This window comes from Phocoena sinus, chromosome 20 (genome assembly GCF_008692025.1).
Source record: "Phocoena sinus isolate mPhoSin1 chromosome 20, mPhoSin1.pri, whole genome shotgun sequence".
Lineage (NCBI taxonomy): Eukaryota > Metazoa > Chordata > Mammalia > Artiodactyla > Phocoenidae > Phocoena > Phocoena sinus.
The window spans coordinates 30131391-30148446 of NC_045782.1; the positions used below are offsets into that span (position 1 = coordinate 30131391).

The window sequence follows — 17056 nt, forward strand, 5'->3', positions numbered from 1 at the left end:
TTCTGGATATTTCGTCTATGTTATCTTCTGCTCTTTCCTTTGAATTTAAAATATTTCTGTTATAGTCTTAATTTCTAAGAGCTCTTTCTTATCTGAGAATCTATAAATGTCTCCTATTCTTGTTTCATATATGAAATATTCTGTCCTTTAAGGAAATTAATTATAGGTTTAAGAATTTTTTTTTCTTCTCCTCTCTATATTCTCTGTTTCTTTGGCATTCCTTTCTTTCTGTTTGTATATTTTAATCTTTTTCAAAGTAGAAACTTTCTTTAAATGTCTGATGATTGTTGGCTATCCACTCATTTAAGAGTGGGCAAGCTCTGTGTGTGAGGTGGGGTTGGTGGACTCCTGGGCTTCACTGCAAGAAGTCAGATACCCTACATATTGGCATATTCTTCAGTAATTCTGATGTGAAGTCAGGTTAGTAACCACTTTTATAGTCTATTGATGTTTAATCTCAAAGTGGCATCTCATATTTAGATTCTGTGATGATAAATGTAGAACAATAATTTATGGGGCCAGTTACAATTTCAAAGTGCTTCATTTACAGGTATTATATTCGTATTTTACAGAGGAGGAAACAGTTCAGAGAGGTTCCATGACTTACACAGAGTCATGCAGCAAGTATGGTATAACTGAGGTTTTAATTCAAATTCTGATTTTACATGCCATGATTATTCCCTTACAACTGTGAAGATTTTTGAAACTACTTTTGTTTATTGTTTTATCTTCATTTGTTTTAAAAACCTAATAATAGGTTAGATTTCTATAGTTTTTAATTTTTCCAAGTTCATTTACACCTGTTCTCTAATTTTTTTCCTGACTATATCTTTCTAAGATAAAAGGAACTGGATGGTGGCTACAGGTTTCAATTATGATATAGCTGTTTTTGAACATATGATTATTTTCTCATCAGGCTGTGGGTAATGACAGTGAATGCACTTCAACCATCAGTAAAGTTTGTACGACAGCAAAAGTATACTCAGAATGATCTGATGATAGATCCTCTCATTGTGCTAAGATGTGATCAGAGGGTGTACAGGTATGTGTCATTTGAGTTCGTTTTTACTATAGAGTTATGCTTTGGAGAGTCAAAGGAAATTGAAGAAATTCAGTTTAAACTTATATCTTTGTGTTCTTGCAGGTAAGTTGGCAGTATGACCTGTGAGGTTTTTGTGTTTTCTTTTGGTTGTCTATATTCATGAACTTCAGTTTAATATGTGATTAATAAACCTAGCCTTAACAAAATGTCATCTTTGGTTTTGGCAGCCCTCAATAGTGTTCTTTCTCTCAGAGTCAAGATAGTGAAAAATGATACCATTTCTCATAGCGTTGTTGAAAAAAGCTTTTAAAAAACCGGTTTATTGTGAATCATTACATGCATTAAAATTGTGATCTTTTGGAATCCTTAATTGTGATGTTAGCTTTATTGATTCCACATTTGTCTATACTTCCTTGCTAATTGCTTAACTTAGTTGCTTTGAAGTAGCTTCACCTCAGGAGGTGGGATTAATTAATTCACATCATTAATATTTGAATTTCTAGTTGCTAAGCTAAATAGTAACAAAGATATACAAGTTGAGGGGTTTGCCTTTAAAGTGATTATCACTTGTATTGGGAAATAAGATAAATACCTGAAAAGTTAAATAATATGGTCGTATGCAGATGAATGGTACAGTAAATGAATGGTGTTAAAAGTTTCAGGAGAAAGACTTTGAGTAGTATTTTGAAGTATAGAAATAGGGTTTAGATGAACAGATACTGTAATGACGGGGCGTAAGAGGTCAAAGAAGGTATTGTGAGAAAAAGAATAGTGTGAGCAGAAGTGTAAAAGCAAGAGTGAAAAAGGTTTGAGTGGAAGGCTTAGTTTTTGAGAACACACTTAAGAGTTGGAATGTTAGGTTAGGGTCAGGCTATGGAGGGCCTTGAATGTTAGGCTGAAGAGGTCATTTAGGTGGTAACTTACGAAGAGAAGGTTCACACTAGATAGTTCAGAGGGGAAAGAAACTGGAGTAAAGAAGACTAACTAGGATACAGTAATATACTCATCTGTCTTTAACCCTGGGGATGAAATTCTTGAAGAGGCACAATCTGCAGAATCAGCCATATATGGTTTGGTGAGATCAAGGTCTCAGAGGGAAGAGGAATCAGAAGAATAAACAGTATAAATGACACTAAGTATCTATTTAATAAAAAGAAAACAACAGTAAATAACATTTCTAGAGAAGAGCCATTTCTAAAACAATTTATCAGTGTTAAAAATCCACTTAAGTAGGTAACCTTTCACCTAAATCACCGGCAGTTGTTCAGGAGGCTGTTAAATTATGCTATCATAATGTATGAAATGTTTTTGTAGCCTAGATCTTTCACTTAGCAACTTGTGAACCTTTTCTCATGTTAATAGATCTTCTTATGTTAATTGGCTACATAGTATTCCACATAGATATGCTATGCTTAATTCAGTTCCCTATTGTTGGGATATTTTATTTCCATTTTTTGTTATTATTGATAGTGCTGTGGTAACTATTGTGTACTATTTCCTTAGAAATGATTATTAAAAATGGAACTATTGAGGCAAAAGGAACATGCTCATTTTTAAGTCCTTTGATTCATGTTTTCATTCTGCCACTCAGAATGGCTGAACCTGTTGACATTCCTATAGTGATGTTTGATATTGTACACTTTCCTACACAGTTTTATATAATTTTTCCAATGTGATAAGTGAAAAATAGATTCCCACTTTAATTTATATTTTTCTTAGATTGAATATTTTAATATACTTATTGGTTATTGTTATTTCTTCTTTACATTTAGCCTAGTTTTCTATTAGAATGCTTACCTTTTTTGATTTAAAGAGCTCTTTATGTATAAAGGATATCAGCTTTTTGTATATAGAGTGCAGTTTTTTCTTTTATTGTTCTATTGTTTTGCCTTTAATTTTGTTCATTTTTTAAAATTTGATTTTTTCTAAGTGATCATTTAGGTGGTTTTTAAAAATGTCAAACAATATGAAAAGATATGACATTTTTGATTTGCTTTGAACTAACCAGTGGTGATGGTGGGAAAGTGGATGGTGGGGTATGGGTGAAATAAGACTAGCGATGTGTTGATAACTGTTGCTGCTGGGTGATGAGTTCTTAGAGGTTCATTATAATATTCCCTTTTTTATGTGTGCCTGAAAGTTTTCATTATATACATTAATAAGTGCACAAACAAGAAGATTAACAAGGAAAAGGTGTACAGTGAAAAGTCTTATTCTCTCGTATCTGCTGCCATTTTTAAAGCAAAGTTCCTCTTTGAACTATTGACCAATCCCAGTTCCATCTCCAGAGGAAACTTTATTGTCATAATGGTGTGTATGTAGCTTCATTTTCTATGTATGTACAAATTTATAAACAAATATTTACTTTTTTGTTTTGGGTGGTGTTAAAAAACGTAAGTGGTTTTTGGTAGGCTCTATTTTGTTCTTTTTTAAAAAAAACTTACCATTCTGAACATGTTTTCCATATTGGTATGCATAGTTCCATCTCATTGTTTTAACTGCTACATAGTATTCCATATATACAGGCCTCTACAAACTCTGATCCAGAATGTCTGGTGGAGTTTAGGATTTTTTTTTTTTAAATAAATACTCCAGGTGATTCTTATCTTCAGTTTTGGGAATATTGCCATGGTTTATTTAACCATTGACATGTTTTTTTTTCCACTATTAATACATGCATGTTTACTGTAGAAAATTTGAACATTTCAGAAAAAGTATTGACATTTCCAGTGTTTCATAGTTAAAACCAAAGCTGTACTGCCTGTTTATGCGCACATACTCAGTCTGTGATAGGCTGGGAAGTGGCATTGTCAGGTTTTTCTAAGGACTTGGCTTTTAATATTTTAGTGGTTACTGATTTATCTTTTTTGGTTTCCTTTTTTACATTTAATTCTTATATCTATTATCTCATTTAAATTTAATTTATAACAATTTTTGAGGAGTGAATAACTCTATTCAGTTTTTGTTTTGTTTTGTTTTGTCTTGACTGTGCTATGGGGCATGTGGGATCTTAGTTCCCTGACCCATGCCCCCTGCATTGGGAGAGTGGAGTCTTAACCACTGGACCACCAGGGAAGTCCCTAGACTATTTGTCTTTGAGGACAGCTGCCTTGCAGGCTCATATCTAAGAGATTTAATGGTAGTGCCATTTTTTTGTAAAAAGGAATGCCTTTTTTCTAGGGTATATATTATATTCGATTTTAGTTGATAAGATGAAATAGATAATACTATTCATACAGTCTTGAAATACAGAGAATTATATATATATTAAGTTTTCATTTTTGAGAATGAATATTTTGGTGGGAAAAGTGTTAACTTTTCTACTCTTCTAATGTTTTCAGGTACTGTTCAGGTTTTTCTAATTATTCAAATTGATTGACCATGTTCTGACTAATTTATAAATTTATATTTTTTCTCACATATTTTTCTTCTTTCTGTGTTTAGATGCCCCCCACTGATGGATATTGCTCTACATATGTTGAATGGATATCTTCTGGCATCCAAAGCCTACCTTAGTGCTCATCTGAAGGAAACAGCAGAGCAAGATAGGCTTTCTCAGAATAATACAATAGGTTTAGTTGGACAGACTGATGGCCCAGAAGTTACCAGAGAGGAATTGAAAAATGCATTACTGGCTGCTCAGGTGATAAAGTAAAATTAATCAAAAAGGCCAAGGGCTTTCCTGTTAATATAATCATTTAAATAGATGGCCTTCTATATAAAATGGTGACATATTATACATTCCTTTTATTACAGAAGGTATATTATAATGGTGTTACCTTTGCTTCTGAATTATTAAAATCAGGAATAATCTTCATGGTTTTATTTAATAGCCATTTTAGTGAGATTTATATTTTAACAAAATATAAGACTTTTGTTTCTTAAAATCAAATGGTGGAAAAAAAATCAAATGGTGGAGACAGACAAGAAGTGTGTGTGTGTGTGTGTGTGTGTGTGTGTGTGTGTGTATATATATAAAATAAAATGTCAGGCAGTGATAAATACTATAACAACACAAGTAGTTAAAGTTTGTATTTAGAAAAGTTTTATAACAATATAGAATTTACTGCAGCCTTAGGTAGTAATTTTGGACTAATGCAGGACATGCGAGATGATTGCATGTTAAGCAGTTTGAGGTCTTCAAAGTAGAAATGTTTTCTTAGTTTGAAATATATTTTCTGAAATCTTTTCATTGGCAATAAGGGGAATTAGAGTAATAATATAGGTCCACAGTCCCTTATCTGTAATACAGAAATCCAAAAAGCTATGAAAACTGAGGCATTTTTTTTGGTAATTCAGTTGGCAGAAAAACCTGACCTGATATGACCTTGTTTGTGTCAAAACTTGACCTGAATTGATGTGAAGCTATTTATGGCCTTTATCCCACTTAATATGAATGTTGGTATGTTTTGTTGCAGAAATATTAATACATTTGATTACAGTGTACTGCCTTAGTCTCTGCTGGAGATGTTATATAATATTACAGAAAAAAAAAATCTTGAGTTCTAAAATAAATCTGACCCTCAGAGTTTCAGATAAGGGATTGAGGATGGTAATAGCTACCATTTATATAATGCTTATTATATGGTGGGTGCTATTCTGAGTTTTTTATGTATATTAACTCATTTACTCTTTACAACCAACCTATGAGGTATGGAGTATTATCTCCATTTTTACAGATTAGGAAAACGAGATCCAGAGAGGTTAAGTGACTTGCTCAAGGTTATACATTTAGTAAGTGGGGAAGCTGGGATTCAAGCTTGGGGAGGCTGGCTCCAGAGTCTATAAAAAAAACAAACAAACATAAAACAGTAACAACCCAAAACCCGTCAAGAATGATTATAAAGTTTACTTTATAAATGATTATAATGTAAGGCTAACCTTAGTTTATAATTAAGTTATTAAACAGGTAGATGGAGTAATTGTTTTCTTCTGTCCCAGGCAGTGGCAGTCTTTCAGAGATGCATGTTATGTATTCATTTTCTTTTTCCTTCTTCCTGCTAGATGCAAGTGATTATAGCTCTCCTTTATAGGCAGGGGCATTAAGTAGATCACCCCTCAAGAAACTACTTTTCTATGAAATGGCACTCAAGCTTGTAGACTGAGCAATAATGAGTTGTACAGTTGGAATGGATGGTAAGGCAGAATCTTTCCAGAGCCTTAAAGAGCCTATCTTCAAATTAAAAGGAAAAAGAGTTTTGGGGAGTGACTTTTAGGCATTAATTATTAACCACCATCTTCAGAGGTGAGAAAAAGAGGGGAATACAAGATAGGATCCTGGGAGAAGTAGGAATTTAAGAGGAAGGAAAGGAGATTCCAGTAGAAGTCATTTTTTGCCCTAGGGCCTGTTTTGGATGACACCAAATTCGAATACTCTTGTAGTAGATGTTCTTAAACTCGAGTTCATGTATCTGCCTTAGAGGTGTGTGACCACTCTGAAATTATGCCATATGTTGCTGTGTTTATATACGTTAATTTTTATGCTGAGAGGGTATACAGTTTTCTTCAGATTCTTAAAAGGGTTCATGGCCCTGAAAAAGATGAGAACCACTGGCCTATAGGTTGTTCACTTTTTCTCTTAGAAGTACCTCTTTGCTTTTTGTTCTTAAAGAAACAGTTATTTTTATCACATGTGTTCATGTGAAAACAAAATCATATTTGGTTTTCAAACAAACTTCTCAGAAACTTCTTAAATTCACTGTGTTTTATTTGCTTGTAGGATAGTGCAGCTGTCCAGATTCTCTTGGAGATTTGCTTACCTACTGAAGATGAGAAGGCAAAGCGTGTCAATCCAGACAGCTTGCTAAGGAATGTTCAAAGCGTTATTACTGCCAGCACTCCAACTAAGGGAATGGAGGAAGGAGAAGACAATTTGCTCTGTAACCTTCGAGAAGTTCAGTGCCTTATCTGTTGTCTGTTGCACCAAATGTACATTGCGGATCCCAACATTGCTAAGCTTGTTCACTTTCAGGTCTGGTTTCAAAGAATGATTCTTTATGGTTGAACTTTATTTTGGGGGTAGTTTTGAAGTACTAAATTAATAGGAATCATTTAGAAACTGGAGGTCACACAAATGATCATGGTCCTTTGCAATATGGAGAAAAATCCAGATTTTTAAAATTTGATTTCAGCCTAATAAAGTGTTCATATAATTTATTTGTATTTTAGTGCATCAGAGAGGTGAAATGCCAGGAAACATGTAGGGCATCGTAGCCTTCTGAGCAACTGTTACATAAAGGAAGTGAAACCTTCCTTTATATTTTTATCTGTATTTGACTTGCAGCTATTTTATTTCTAACTTTTCCCCCCTTTCTTGTTGAGATAGGGTTATCCATGTGAACTTTTGCCTCTGACAGTCGCAGGTATTCCATCTATGCACATCTGTCTGGATTTCATACCTGAGCTTATTGCACAGCCAGAACTTGAAAAACAGGTAATGAGCATTTTGGAACTTTAGGAGAATTTTGATTTCCCTCTAATCTTATAGTTATATAAAACATTTTACAGTTTTTAATACTTAAAGACCTTCTTCAGAAACATGTAATATTTGGATTTTCTGTTACAGATATTTGCTATCCAGTTGCTTTCTCACTTGTGTGTCCAGTATGCATTACCAAAGTCACTCAGTGTGGCTCGCTTAGCTGTCAATGTCATGGGAACTCTGCTAACAGGTGTGTAGCCAACCGACATCAATAACAAAAATTTCTAACATAAAGTAGTACATATTTTTTCTGACTTTAGTGACACCATTTTTTCTGTGTCACTAATAGTTATGCCACCTTTTGAATTAGTTTTGAAAATTTTCCTGTGACAAATGGGATGTATAGTGTAGAGGAGATAAGTAGGTAGGCAAATTGTATCTTTCATTTTTGTGAATGACTGTATATAGATTTATAGTAAATATACTAAGCATTCCACATTTTACAAATGGAAATCAAGTCTACCTTCTGAATATAATTATGTCAATAGAAAACAAGTTACAATCTATTACAAATGCTTAGAATTCCAGAAAAATATAATCATCTGTATAAATAAGAGATAAATATATAAGTTGTTTCCTTAAGTTCTAAAACATACCCTAACATTTTAACCACCTTCTAGGTTGTTAAGTAAAATGGTATGAAAATAAACTAAAAGATATGAACTATAATTCAACCTTTAAAAGTTATGGCTTAGTCAATTTCATATTCTTTCTCAGTGCTCCCATAATAATCTATTCATTTATCTTTCCATCGTATTCACTTCATGTTATAATTATTTGCAGTGGTTAAGATCTTACACTGCCTGAGTTCTATCCCAACTCCACTACTAACTGGAGTTGAAGAAGCTTCTTAATCTCTCTAAGGTTTATTTAAGAGTTTCCTCATATATTAAATAGTATCATAGAAATACTTTTTTCATTCATAAGATTGTGAGAATTAAATGAAACAATGCATGCAGTGCACCTATCACAGTGTTTGGACATAAGCATGTATGTGTTGGATGATGGCTGACTACTAGATTATGAGCTCCCTGAAGGCAGGGGCTGGCCGTGTCTTAGAAAACTTAGTATCCTCAGCACAGAGCATGGTGCTTAGTATATTGTATAGGTCATGTATGTTGAATTTGTATCTGTAAAATGAAAATTTCTGTTTTATTTCTTTCTAACAGTTTTAACACAGGCCAAGCGATATGCTTTTTTCATGCCAACTCTGCCAAGTTTGGTCTCTTTTTGTCGAGCATTTCCTCCACTGTATGAGGATATTATGTCTTTGTTGATCCAAATAGGGCAAGTCTGTGCCTCTGATGTTGCCACTCAGACAAGAGACATCGATCCGATTATTACGCGTAAGTAGTAACTTATTTTCAAGAGTTGTTTTAATATCTCAAACAGAAAGGCCCAAATCCTTTCCAGATTTCTTGCCTTATTTATTTTTCCTTATGTTTTTAGGCCTTCAACAAATAAAGGAGAAACCAAGTGGATGGTCTGGAATCTGTAAAGATCCATCTTACAAAAATGGACCTAGCGACACTGGAAGCATGGATCCTGATGTACAGCTCTGTCATTGTATTGAAAGCACAATAATTGAAATAATAAACATGAGTGTTAGTGGAATTTAAAAAAAAACAAAAACAAAAAAACCTTAAAACAAAAAAATGAAGCTGTTTTGCTGCATATACCCAACATGAATTTGCATCTTATAACAACTGAACTGAATGGGAACAGTAGCGTCTTGGAATCACTAAAACGATTCAATTCAACATGAATACAATTTAGAACTCTCTTGAGAATTATGCTTGCTTGTATTTGATTGGCAGTTCTTTGGATCTACTTTGCTGGTATGTTTTTTGTAGCAGCTGAGCTTTTTCTGTTGGGAGCACATTTAAGAAACTCATTACTGGAAAGTGAATATGGCCTTGTATTAAGCTTTTGAAGTGAAGAAAAACTGCCATGCCTTTGATTTAATTTCTTATAAAAATAAGTCTGTGGGTAGCCCTAGTATTTACCTGTCAGCTAGTAACAGAGTATATTGATGCAATGATGAGAGGGAGAAAAAGGGAAGGGAGAATTCAGGAAAAATTAGGAGTTTAGATACCCAAATAGAAACCTCTAAAACTTGCAATGCAAGTAAGAGTAATGCAAGATGGAATTCCTTTTCTCAAGAAATAGTATTGAGAAGGCTTTAAAAAAGGCAAATAGCTTTTTGTGAATGATTTTCATGGAATTACAGATGAGGATTTTAAGATTTTACATATTTGCTTCAATTTTTACTAATATATGAAGCCATATGTTTAAAGAGATACTTGAATAATTTGGAATTTTAAGATACTGGTTTAAAAGTGTTTACAGAAACATCTTTGTGCAGAGAAGAACCTGAAAGGATGTCTCATTTAGTTTTTTTAAAGTTTATTTTTATAATGGTCAGAGGGGGGGAAATACTTTGGTATCTAAAGTTTAGAGCAATAAAACCCACTGGATTAAAGAGTTCTTGGTTTGTCATTAGGATTATAATTCACATCATAATTCTAGATTTTGAAGAACAAAAATATATACAGTGTTTGGACCACAGGAAAAATTAAAAAGGGGAAAATACTGTGTTGTGGAAGGATTTTGCAGTCCTCTTTTAGGAATGTCCATTGATTAGGTAGATGCATTCAGATAACCCATAATCCTCATTTTTTTTCTTTTTTTTTTTTTTTTGCGGTACGCGGGCCTCTCACTGTTGTGGCCTCTCCCGTTGCGGAGCACAGGCTCCAGATGTGCAGGCTCAGCGGCCATGGCTCACGGGCCCAGCCGCTCCGCGGCATGTGGGATCTTCCCAGGCCGGGGCATGAACCTGTGTCCCCTGCATCGGCAGGCGGACTCTCAACCACTGCGCCACCAGGGAAGCCCCTCATTTTTATTCTTAATGAAGTATCCAGTGTAGAAGGTACTTCTCTTTGCTTTCTGAGATATACCTGAATGAACCCCCCCCTTCCCACCCCACTTGAAACAGACCTCTTCACTTATAAAAGAAATAAGCCAGGCTAGTAAGAAAGTGTGGTTTTTAAGAAAAAAAATTTAATTTCAGCCTTTTCACTAGCAAATAGTCACATCTTATTTTCCTTCTGTGTAAAATGGGATTACTGCTGGCCCTACCTCATAAGGGTATAAGAACTAATTTGTATCTGTTTCAAATCATGAAGTGCACAGTATCATTGATGAGAGTATTTATAACTTTTATTAGATGCTTAAAGTTCAATTAAGTAATTTTGATGCAAAAAATAAAAGCGTACACTTAAACTATAAGAATTTTCATATTTTTGAACAAGGCAGTTTTGTAGTCTTTTAAAATTAAGTACAACTGCTCCTGTTTTGTTTTGTTTAAACTGAGGCTTTGGAATATCTTGTGTGAGTAGGTAACCTCTAGGAATTCAGAAAAGGTTTTCTAACTAAATGCTGTGCACATTCCTGGATCAATTTTCAAAAAACTGGTCAAAACCTGCTGTGTTAAAATAATAACATATGCTGTTTTTCATCACGTTTGTTGATGATGTAAATAAAATGTGTAAATATATTAGTAAATGTTAATATTCATGTATTTTAAGTTAAGGTTATAACATTTGTCACAATGTGATTTTTTTTTTATTCAAGTGAAAAACAGATGTGTGCAGCTATTTTGAATATTGGTTTATAAACATTCATATTCTTTATCAAATGAACTTGTAGTTTTTTGTGTTTCATTTCACCACTGTTAACCTGAAAGGAACAGTTCAAGGGACTGGAATCCAGGACTGTCTGGCTCCAGAAACTATGTGTATCCCTTTTTGTTACGCTACATACATCAAAAGGCAATACAAGGTGAGAGTCAGTTGAGAGCCTTAGGAATTCAGGAGAGGAAAATCAGAGTAGTTACCCTGGAGCAGTTACTTAAAAGATTTTGATATTTTAAAAAAATTGTAAAAGCAGAATAATAATTTGAAGGTATTTTTAAGGATTTATTTTTATAAATTATCTTCCATAGCACTGTCTTACCAGTATTTTTTTTGTACTTTCTCTTCATCTTTGCTTATGCATATGTATTTTCACATAATGGAATTCCATAATACCCAGTTTGGCATCTGCTTTTTTTTCATTTAACTTTATATGGAAAATTTTTGCAAGTTGTTTGGTTTTTATAATTATTTTATTGGCTCCAGAATGACTGAATTGATATAACCATCTCCCTATTACTACTAGACTGGGAAGTTAATGATTTTTTTCCGAACAGAATGGGCACTATTATCAACTGAGGTACTACTACTTTTTCTTTTAGATTACTTGTTTAGGGTAAATTTCTGAGCCTGAGATTACTAAATTAAAGGGTAGAATTTATTTTTATGATTGTACGTTTTGTCATTTTGGGAAGATATAGTAAAACAAAGTGAGGCAAACAAATCAACTCGCCTTTTGCTGCTCCGACCTGCAAGCAAATCTCTGTCCCAAACTGGTTTCTCGGGATGTAAGAAACTGTCTCAGGTTTTGCTTTTGGGGGGCACTAGTATTTGAGCCAAGTTTAGGCTGGAGTTTAAAAAAAAACAACAGTTTCGCGACATCATGGTTAACTCCGTACCTTTGAGGAAACTGAAGTGTACCTGGCAAATAATAAATTGGTCTTAGGAGGGACAGAAGGCTGACAAGCCTTAAAGGAGGTACTGGAGACCTCGAGAGCGTTTCTCTGGTTGAACGTGGTATCTGAGAAAGCCTTGACTATCAGGAGATTCTGTAGCCAGCTGTCATCGAACCTTTTCGCCTAATTTGGCTCAGCAGTCTGGCAATTCCCTCCTGGGTCTTTTTGATACTCTGGCTTCCGGAAAGTTCGGAAGTTTGAATCGGGTGCCCCTGAGGAATGCTGAGAGAACTCGGCGCGGCTTAACGGTGTTTCCTCTTCGTTGGTCTACAGACCTTAAATGTGAGACTTAAGAGTTTCCAAGAAAACTGAGGCACGGATTAAATCACCAGTTTCAAAAAGTCCAACGGAGAACGCTGTTTTACTTTAAATCCCTGGGCTCTGCGGAAGTCCATCACTCTCGAGGCAATCGCCTTCCGGTGCCGCCAAGTAGCTTGGGCCCTTTCTTACTGAGGGGGCTTCCGTTGGGTGCCAGAGCGCCCCCTGACCTCGAGCCGGGATTGGTTGCTTGGTTTCTCGTCTTGGCGGGTGATTGGTTGTCTGAGCTCGCCCGGTGATTGGTGCTGGGAGTCGAGGGGGGTGGGAGGCGGGAATTCGTCTGCGCGAGTGTTGTGGAAGTGACTGATGAGAGCTGAAGGGCCGAAAAGGTAAAGCTGCCGCAAGCCCGCGACCGGGCCCGGGAGTCGCAGCCAGGTGAGGAAGAGGGGCTAGGACCTTTCTTCTCTACCAGGGCTCCGCTGTGGTTGCTCGCAGTTTTCAGCTTCCTTTTCTCCCGTGAGTGGGAGTGCAGTAGGCGTTGTTTGGGTTTTCCTCAGGGCGGGCAAGTCTGTCTGGCGGGAAGGGCGCGAAGTCGGCCAGGAGAGTGCCTTCTGCTTTCGTCCACCCGCTTTGCAGACCCGTCGGTTGACTGGATCACCAGGGCCTCGGGGGTTCCAGCTTGCCGAGGGAGGAGGGAATGTGAGGAAGAAAACCTGGGGAGCGGGGAGACTGCAGCTTACCTCCTTGGAACAGAGGCCTGTTATTAGCCCAGGGCCCCGCGTTACCTCGGGGCAGGAGGGGGCGACGGCGGGAGCCTGATCTTGGTTTGTCCTTTATTCAGTGTGTGGGGAAGCTTCCCCATTTTGAGATGAGTGTAGCCGCAACTGGGGCGCGGGGGGGGGGGGTCGATTGGTTTCTAGGTTATATCTGAGTTACTAGGCCAGCCTTGAGCTGTTGGTTTAGATTTAGGGGTGAGATTCCACCAAATTTCATCCTCAGAGCTTCACAGAAACACAAAATGTTAGAACTGGAAAAGACCTTAGAATAGTGGTTCTTAACTTCTTTGGGAACACGTAGGCTTTGGTGATGGTTGTTATTGGCTTCATCATCTGCTGAGTTGGTATTTTAACCATCTCTCCATCCCCAGATCGAATTTACCTTTTTATCACCATTGCAAATAATTTTTCAGTTGATAGCGGTGTATGTCATTTTCCCTCAGTTTTCAGTTATTTCCTTAGGATATATTTTTGGGTATGAGAAATCTTTGGACTTTCTCTCTAGAAAAATGCAGTCATACACAGAAATTTCTGCATGCAGTATCAAGAGATCACAGTCTTTCAGTTACATCTGTGGATCCTAGGTTAAGAAAAGGTGGTTTACAAGAGGTGGGGATTAAAGTAGATCACTTCCTCTGTATCAGATGCTGGAGTTGAGGCACATTCTGTACATTACCTTATTTAATTCTTAAGTCAGTGCCTGGCTAATTTTCATAAAAACCCTATCAGGTGGATATCTCTATTTCACAGATGAAGAAACAGGCTCTGTGAGATTCACAGTGGAATTCAAATTTAGGCTTGCCTTACTTCAAAGTCCATCTTCCTTCCATTATACCCTACTGACCTTTAAGTAAGAATTATTGAGCACCTACCATGTGCCAAGGCGCTTTGTTCCTTACAACAATTTTTAAATTACGGATTTTTACAGATAAGGATCTCAGTCTAGAGAAGTGAAGAGACATGATCAGGGTAACATATCCGAGTTGTTGTCAGAACCTGATGTAGAACCTGCTTCCTAACTCCTGGTCCACAGCTTTGGCAGAATAAGGTTACAGATCCAGATTTGTTAGATTCCAAGACATGCTCTCAACCACTGTGATTTATAAGAGTAGGAAATCCTTTTACTTCCATTTGTTTTGTTTATACATTTATTAATTCCAATTTTTGTTTCTAGACTTCTGTCCTAGTCTTAGGTATCTGTTTTTCTTTGAATGGCTTTGTTTCAGTATTGACTTTGATTTCTGTTGCAGTTAGGAATCTGAAGTAAACAGTAAAACATGATGTCTTCAGTATGTTCTGAGTATACAATTGGTGGGGTGAAGATTAACTTTCCTTGTAAAGCTTATCCATCACAGCTTGCTATGATGAATTCTGTAAGTATTGTTCAGCAGTTATTTTAAGTCTTTATTAAGAGACAGATGCTTATAATTCATAACATACATTGAGTCTGTGACTACATTTTCTCAGATAGTAAATGGATTGAAAATATTTGCTGGGTTCATTGAAGAACATCTAACCTTTGGAAAAATAATACTGATTGCTGCTAAACTGTATATGTCTATGATTAGGAGGTAAAGGAGAACATCCTGAAAAATGTTCTCAGCTCATTTAGAACTTCTGTTTACTTTACTGAATTACTTTGAAATAGAAAGTATTTACTATCTTTTACACAGACTACTATACTTTGCACCATAATTTTTTTGAGATATTTCAATCATATAGAAAATTAATATACAAACTTGAGTAAACCAACTTACCAGCTTTGTTAAATCTTAATATTTTGCCTTATTTACTTTATACCTTGTTTATGAGTAACAAGATAACTAATATCCTGAATTTGTTATTTTTCTTTCCTAGCCATGTTTTTATACTTTTATTGCATATGTATGTATCCATAAACAATATAGTGTATACTTTACGTTTTTATAACTTTGCACAATGATATGATATTATACTTATCTTTCTGGAGAACTTGATTTTTTTTTTTTTTACTTAATATTCTTCTTCTTATTATTTTTTAAGGATTTATGCCATAAGTTTTTTTATAGACGTACCTAGTATGTTGAGTTCAAGAGTTGGATCCTTTTTTCAGAGAGATTGCACCTCTTAAAATGCTCCTCTTCATATTTGTTTCATGGATTATTTTTTGAGCAGTTGGTGTCTTACTATAAAAAAGGAGAAACAAATCCAGATCAGAAGTACAAAGTCATTGTTACTAGTAATCGCCCCTTGTTTTCCACTGAAAATGGTAAATTCTTCCCTGGACCCTCTTCATAGTGGCTCCTATGGACCACAGAGGTTGTGAACCTCCAGATGCTCTGTCCCAGCGTAGTGCTGTTGGAAGCCTGTGGAAGGCGCAGAGACTGAAGGCGGAAGAAATGGCAGCAGCACACCAAGCGCTCCTTTCCTCACGACCTTGTTCCCTTGTCTAACATCTTTTTTTTTTTTTTTTTTTTTTTTTTGCGGTACGTGGGCTTCTCACTGTTGTGGCCTCTCCTGTTGTGGAGCACAGGCTCCGGATGCGCAGGCTCAGCAGCCATGGCTCACGGGCCCAGCCACTCCGCGGCACGTGGGATCTTCCCAGACCGGGGCACGAACCCGCGTCCCCTGCATCGGCAGGCGGACTCTCAACCACTGCGCCACCAGGGAAGCCCCCTAACATCATTTTTAAGATGTAGCCCTATTGATTGATAACTCATTTTCATTGCTGTATGGTACTCCATTGTATGAATATACCAGAATTTTATATTTGCCCATTTTCCTCTTGATAGACATTTGGGTTGTTTACATTATTTTGCAATTATAAACAGTGCTGCTATGAACTTTCTTATACATGTTTCCTTGTGTTCCTGTGGGAAAGGTTTTGGGTGTTTACATAGGACTGGATTGCTGGAGTTCAGTATCTTTAACTTTACTAGAAATTGATAATTTCTATACAGAGTGTTTGTAACACTCCCACCAACAGTATCCCCCATTAAGTTTTCATCAAAGATATTAGTGTATTCTAGTTTTACAGAAATGATGGTGCTTGCATAAGTAAGGCACAAATTGCTTTTCATTTCTTTTGTGCTTGATATGGTTTAAATCTAACAGAATTTTAGGGAGAGATACAAAGGAATAAAGTCTAGATTTAACTAAATTCTTGTTCTCCTTTCTGCTATTGCTCTGTTCCCTGAAGTGCATGCAACTTTACTTCTTCTTGTTGTATGGAGAGAGACTTTAATGAGATAAGTTGTTGATTTTTTAAAATTGTTTTTGTGTCCATAGATTGTCAGAGGATTAAATAGTAAGCAGCATTGTTTGTTGGAGAGCCCCACAGGGAGTGGGAAAAGCTTAGCCTTACTTTGCTCTGCTTTAGCGTGGCAGCAATCTCTTAGTGGTAAGTAGTTGGTTGATGTCTTCAGGTTGCTTATTGGGACCTGAAAAAAAATTTAATGAAGTACTTTTTACCCAGAATGATTCAGCCATGTTCTAGCTAATTTAAATATTCTCTTTTAAGATATTTCTTTATAATCAGTTATATATCTTCCAAAAGAGTTTCAATGTAGCAAAATATGTTCAGTTAATCCTAAAATAATTTTGAACATAAGATAGTCCTTTATTTGATGATTCAGCATGTATATAAGAATCTAGGATTTTATTTTTATTATTTTTCATAAGAATGATTATGAAAATAATTAGATGATAATTTTTATATAAAAGTTGCAAGAGATGGGGCTGTCATGATTATATAGCATATCAATACAAATAATTGCTTTTTTTGAGTAAATCCTTTAATATAGCTGCTTATCTCACAACATTAGAAAATGGAATACATAAGAAAAATTCTAGTTGACCTTTCTACTTGTTTG

The 17056-nt window shown here is 35.7% G+C and overlaps 2 protein-coding genes and 1 pseudogene across 11 annotated transcripts in view; 2 read left to right on the forward strand and 1 right to left on the reverse strand.

Moving 5' to 3' along the window:
* Window positions 1-11224, forward strand: part of INTS2 (integrator complex subunit 2) — a 52648-nt gene extending 41424 nt beyond the window's left edge. For all 8 annotated transcript variants that reach the window (XM_032616690.1, XM_032616688.1, XM_032616689.1 and 5 more), the window contains exons 19-25: window positions 917-1042; window positions 4487-4685; window positions 6762-7013; window positions 7368-7475; window positions 7608-7713; window positions 8693-8869; window positions 8973-11224. In XM_032616690.1, the coding sequence (XP_032472581.1) occupies window positions 917-1042; window positions 4487-4685; window positions 6762-7013; window positions 7368-7475; window positions 7608-7713; window positions 8693-8869; window positions 8973-9142 (1138 nt within the window). In that variant the 3' untranslated portion in view covers window positions 9143-11224. The remainder of the gene's footprint in view (window positions 1-916; window positions 1043-4486; window positions 4686-6761; window positions 7014-7367; window positions 7476-7607; window positions 7714-8692; window positions 8870-8972) is intronic.
* A 1551-nt stretch (window positions 11225-12775) lies between these two features.
* BRIP1 (BRCA1 interacting protein C-terminal helicase 1) overlaps window positions 12776-17056 on the forward strand; it is a 194892-nt gene continuing 190611 nt past the window's right edge. For all 3 annotated transcript variants that reach the window (XR_004347597.1, XM_032617135.1, XM_032617134.1), the window contains exons 1-3: window positions 12776-12864; window positions 14456-14578; window positions 16473-16584. Coding sequence is in view for 2 of the 3 variants with exons in the window: in XM_032617135.1 (XP_032473026.1) it covers window positions 14483-14578; window positions 16473-16584 (208 nt within the window). In the remaining variant the exon portion in view is untranslated. The remainder of the gene's footprint in view (window positions 12865-14455; window positions 14579-16472; window positions 16585-17056) is intronic.
* Window positions 15345-15962, reverse strand: LOC116745389 (annotated as a pseudogene).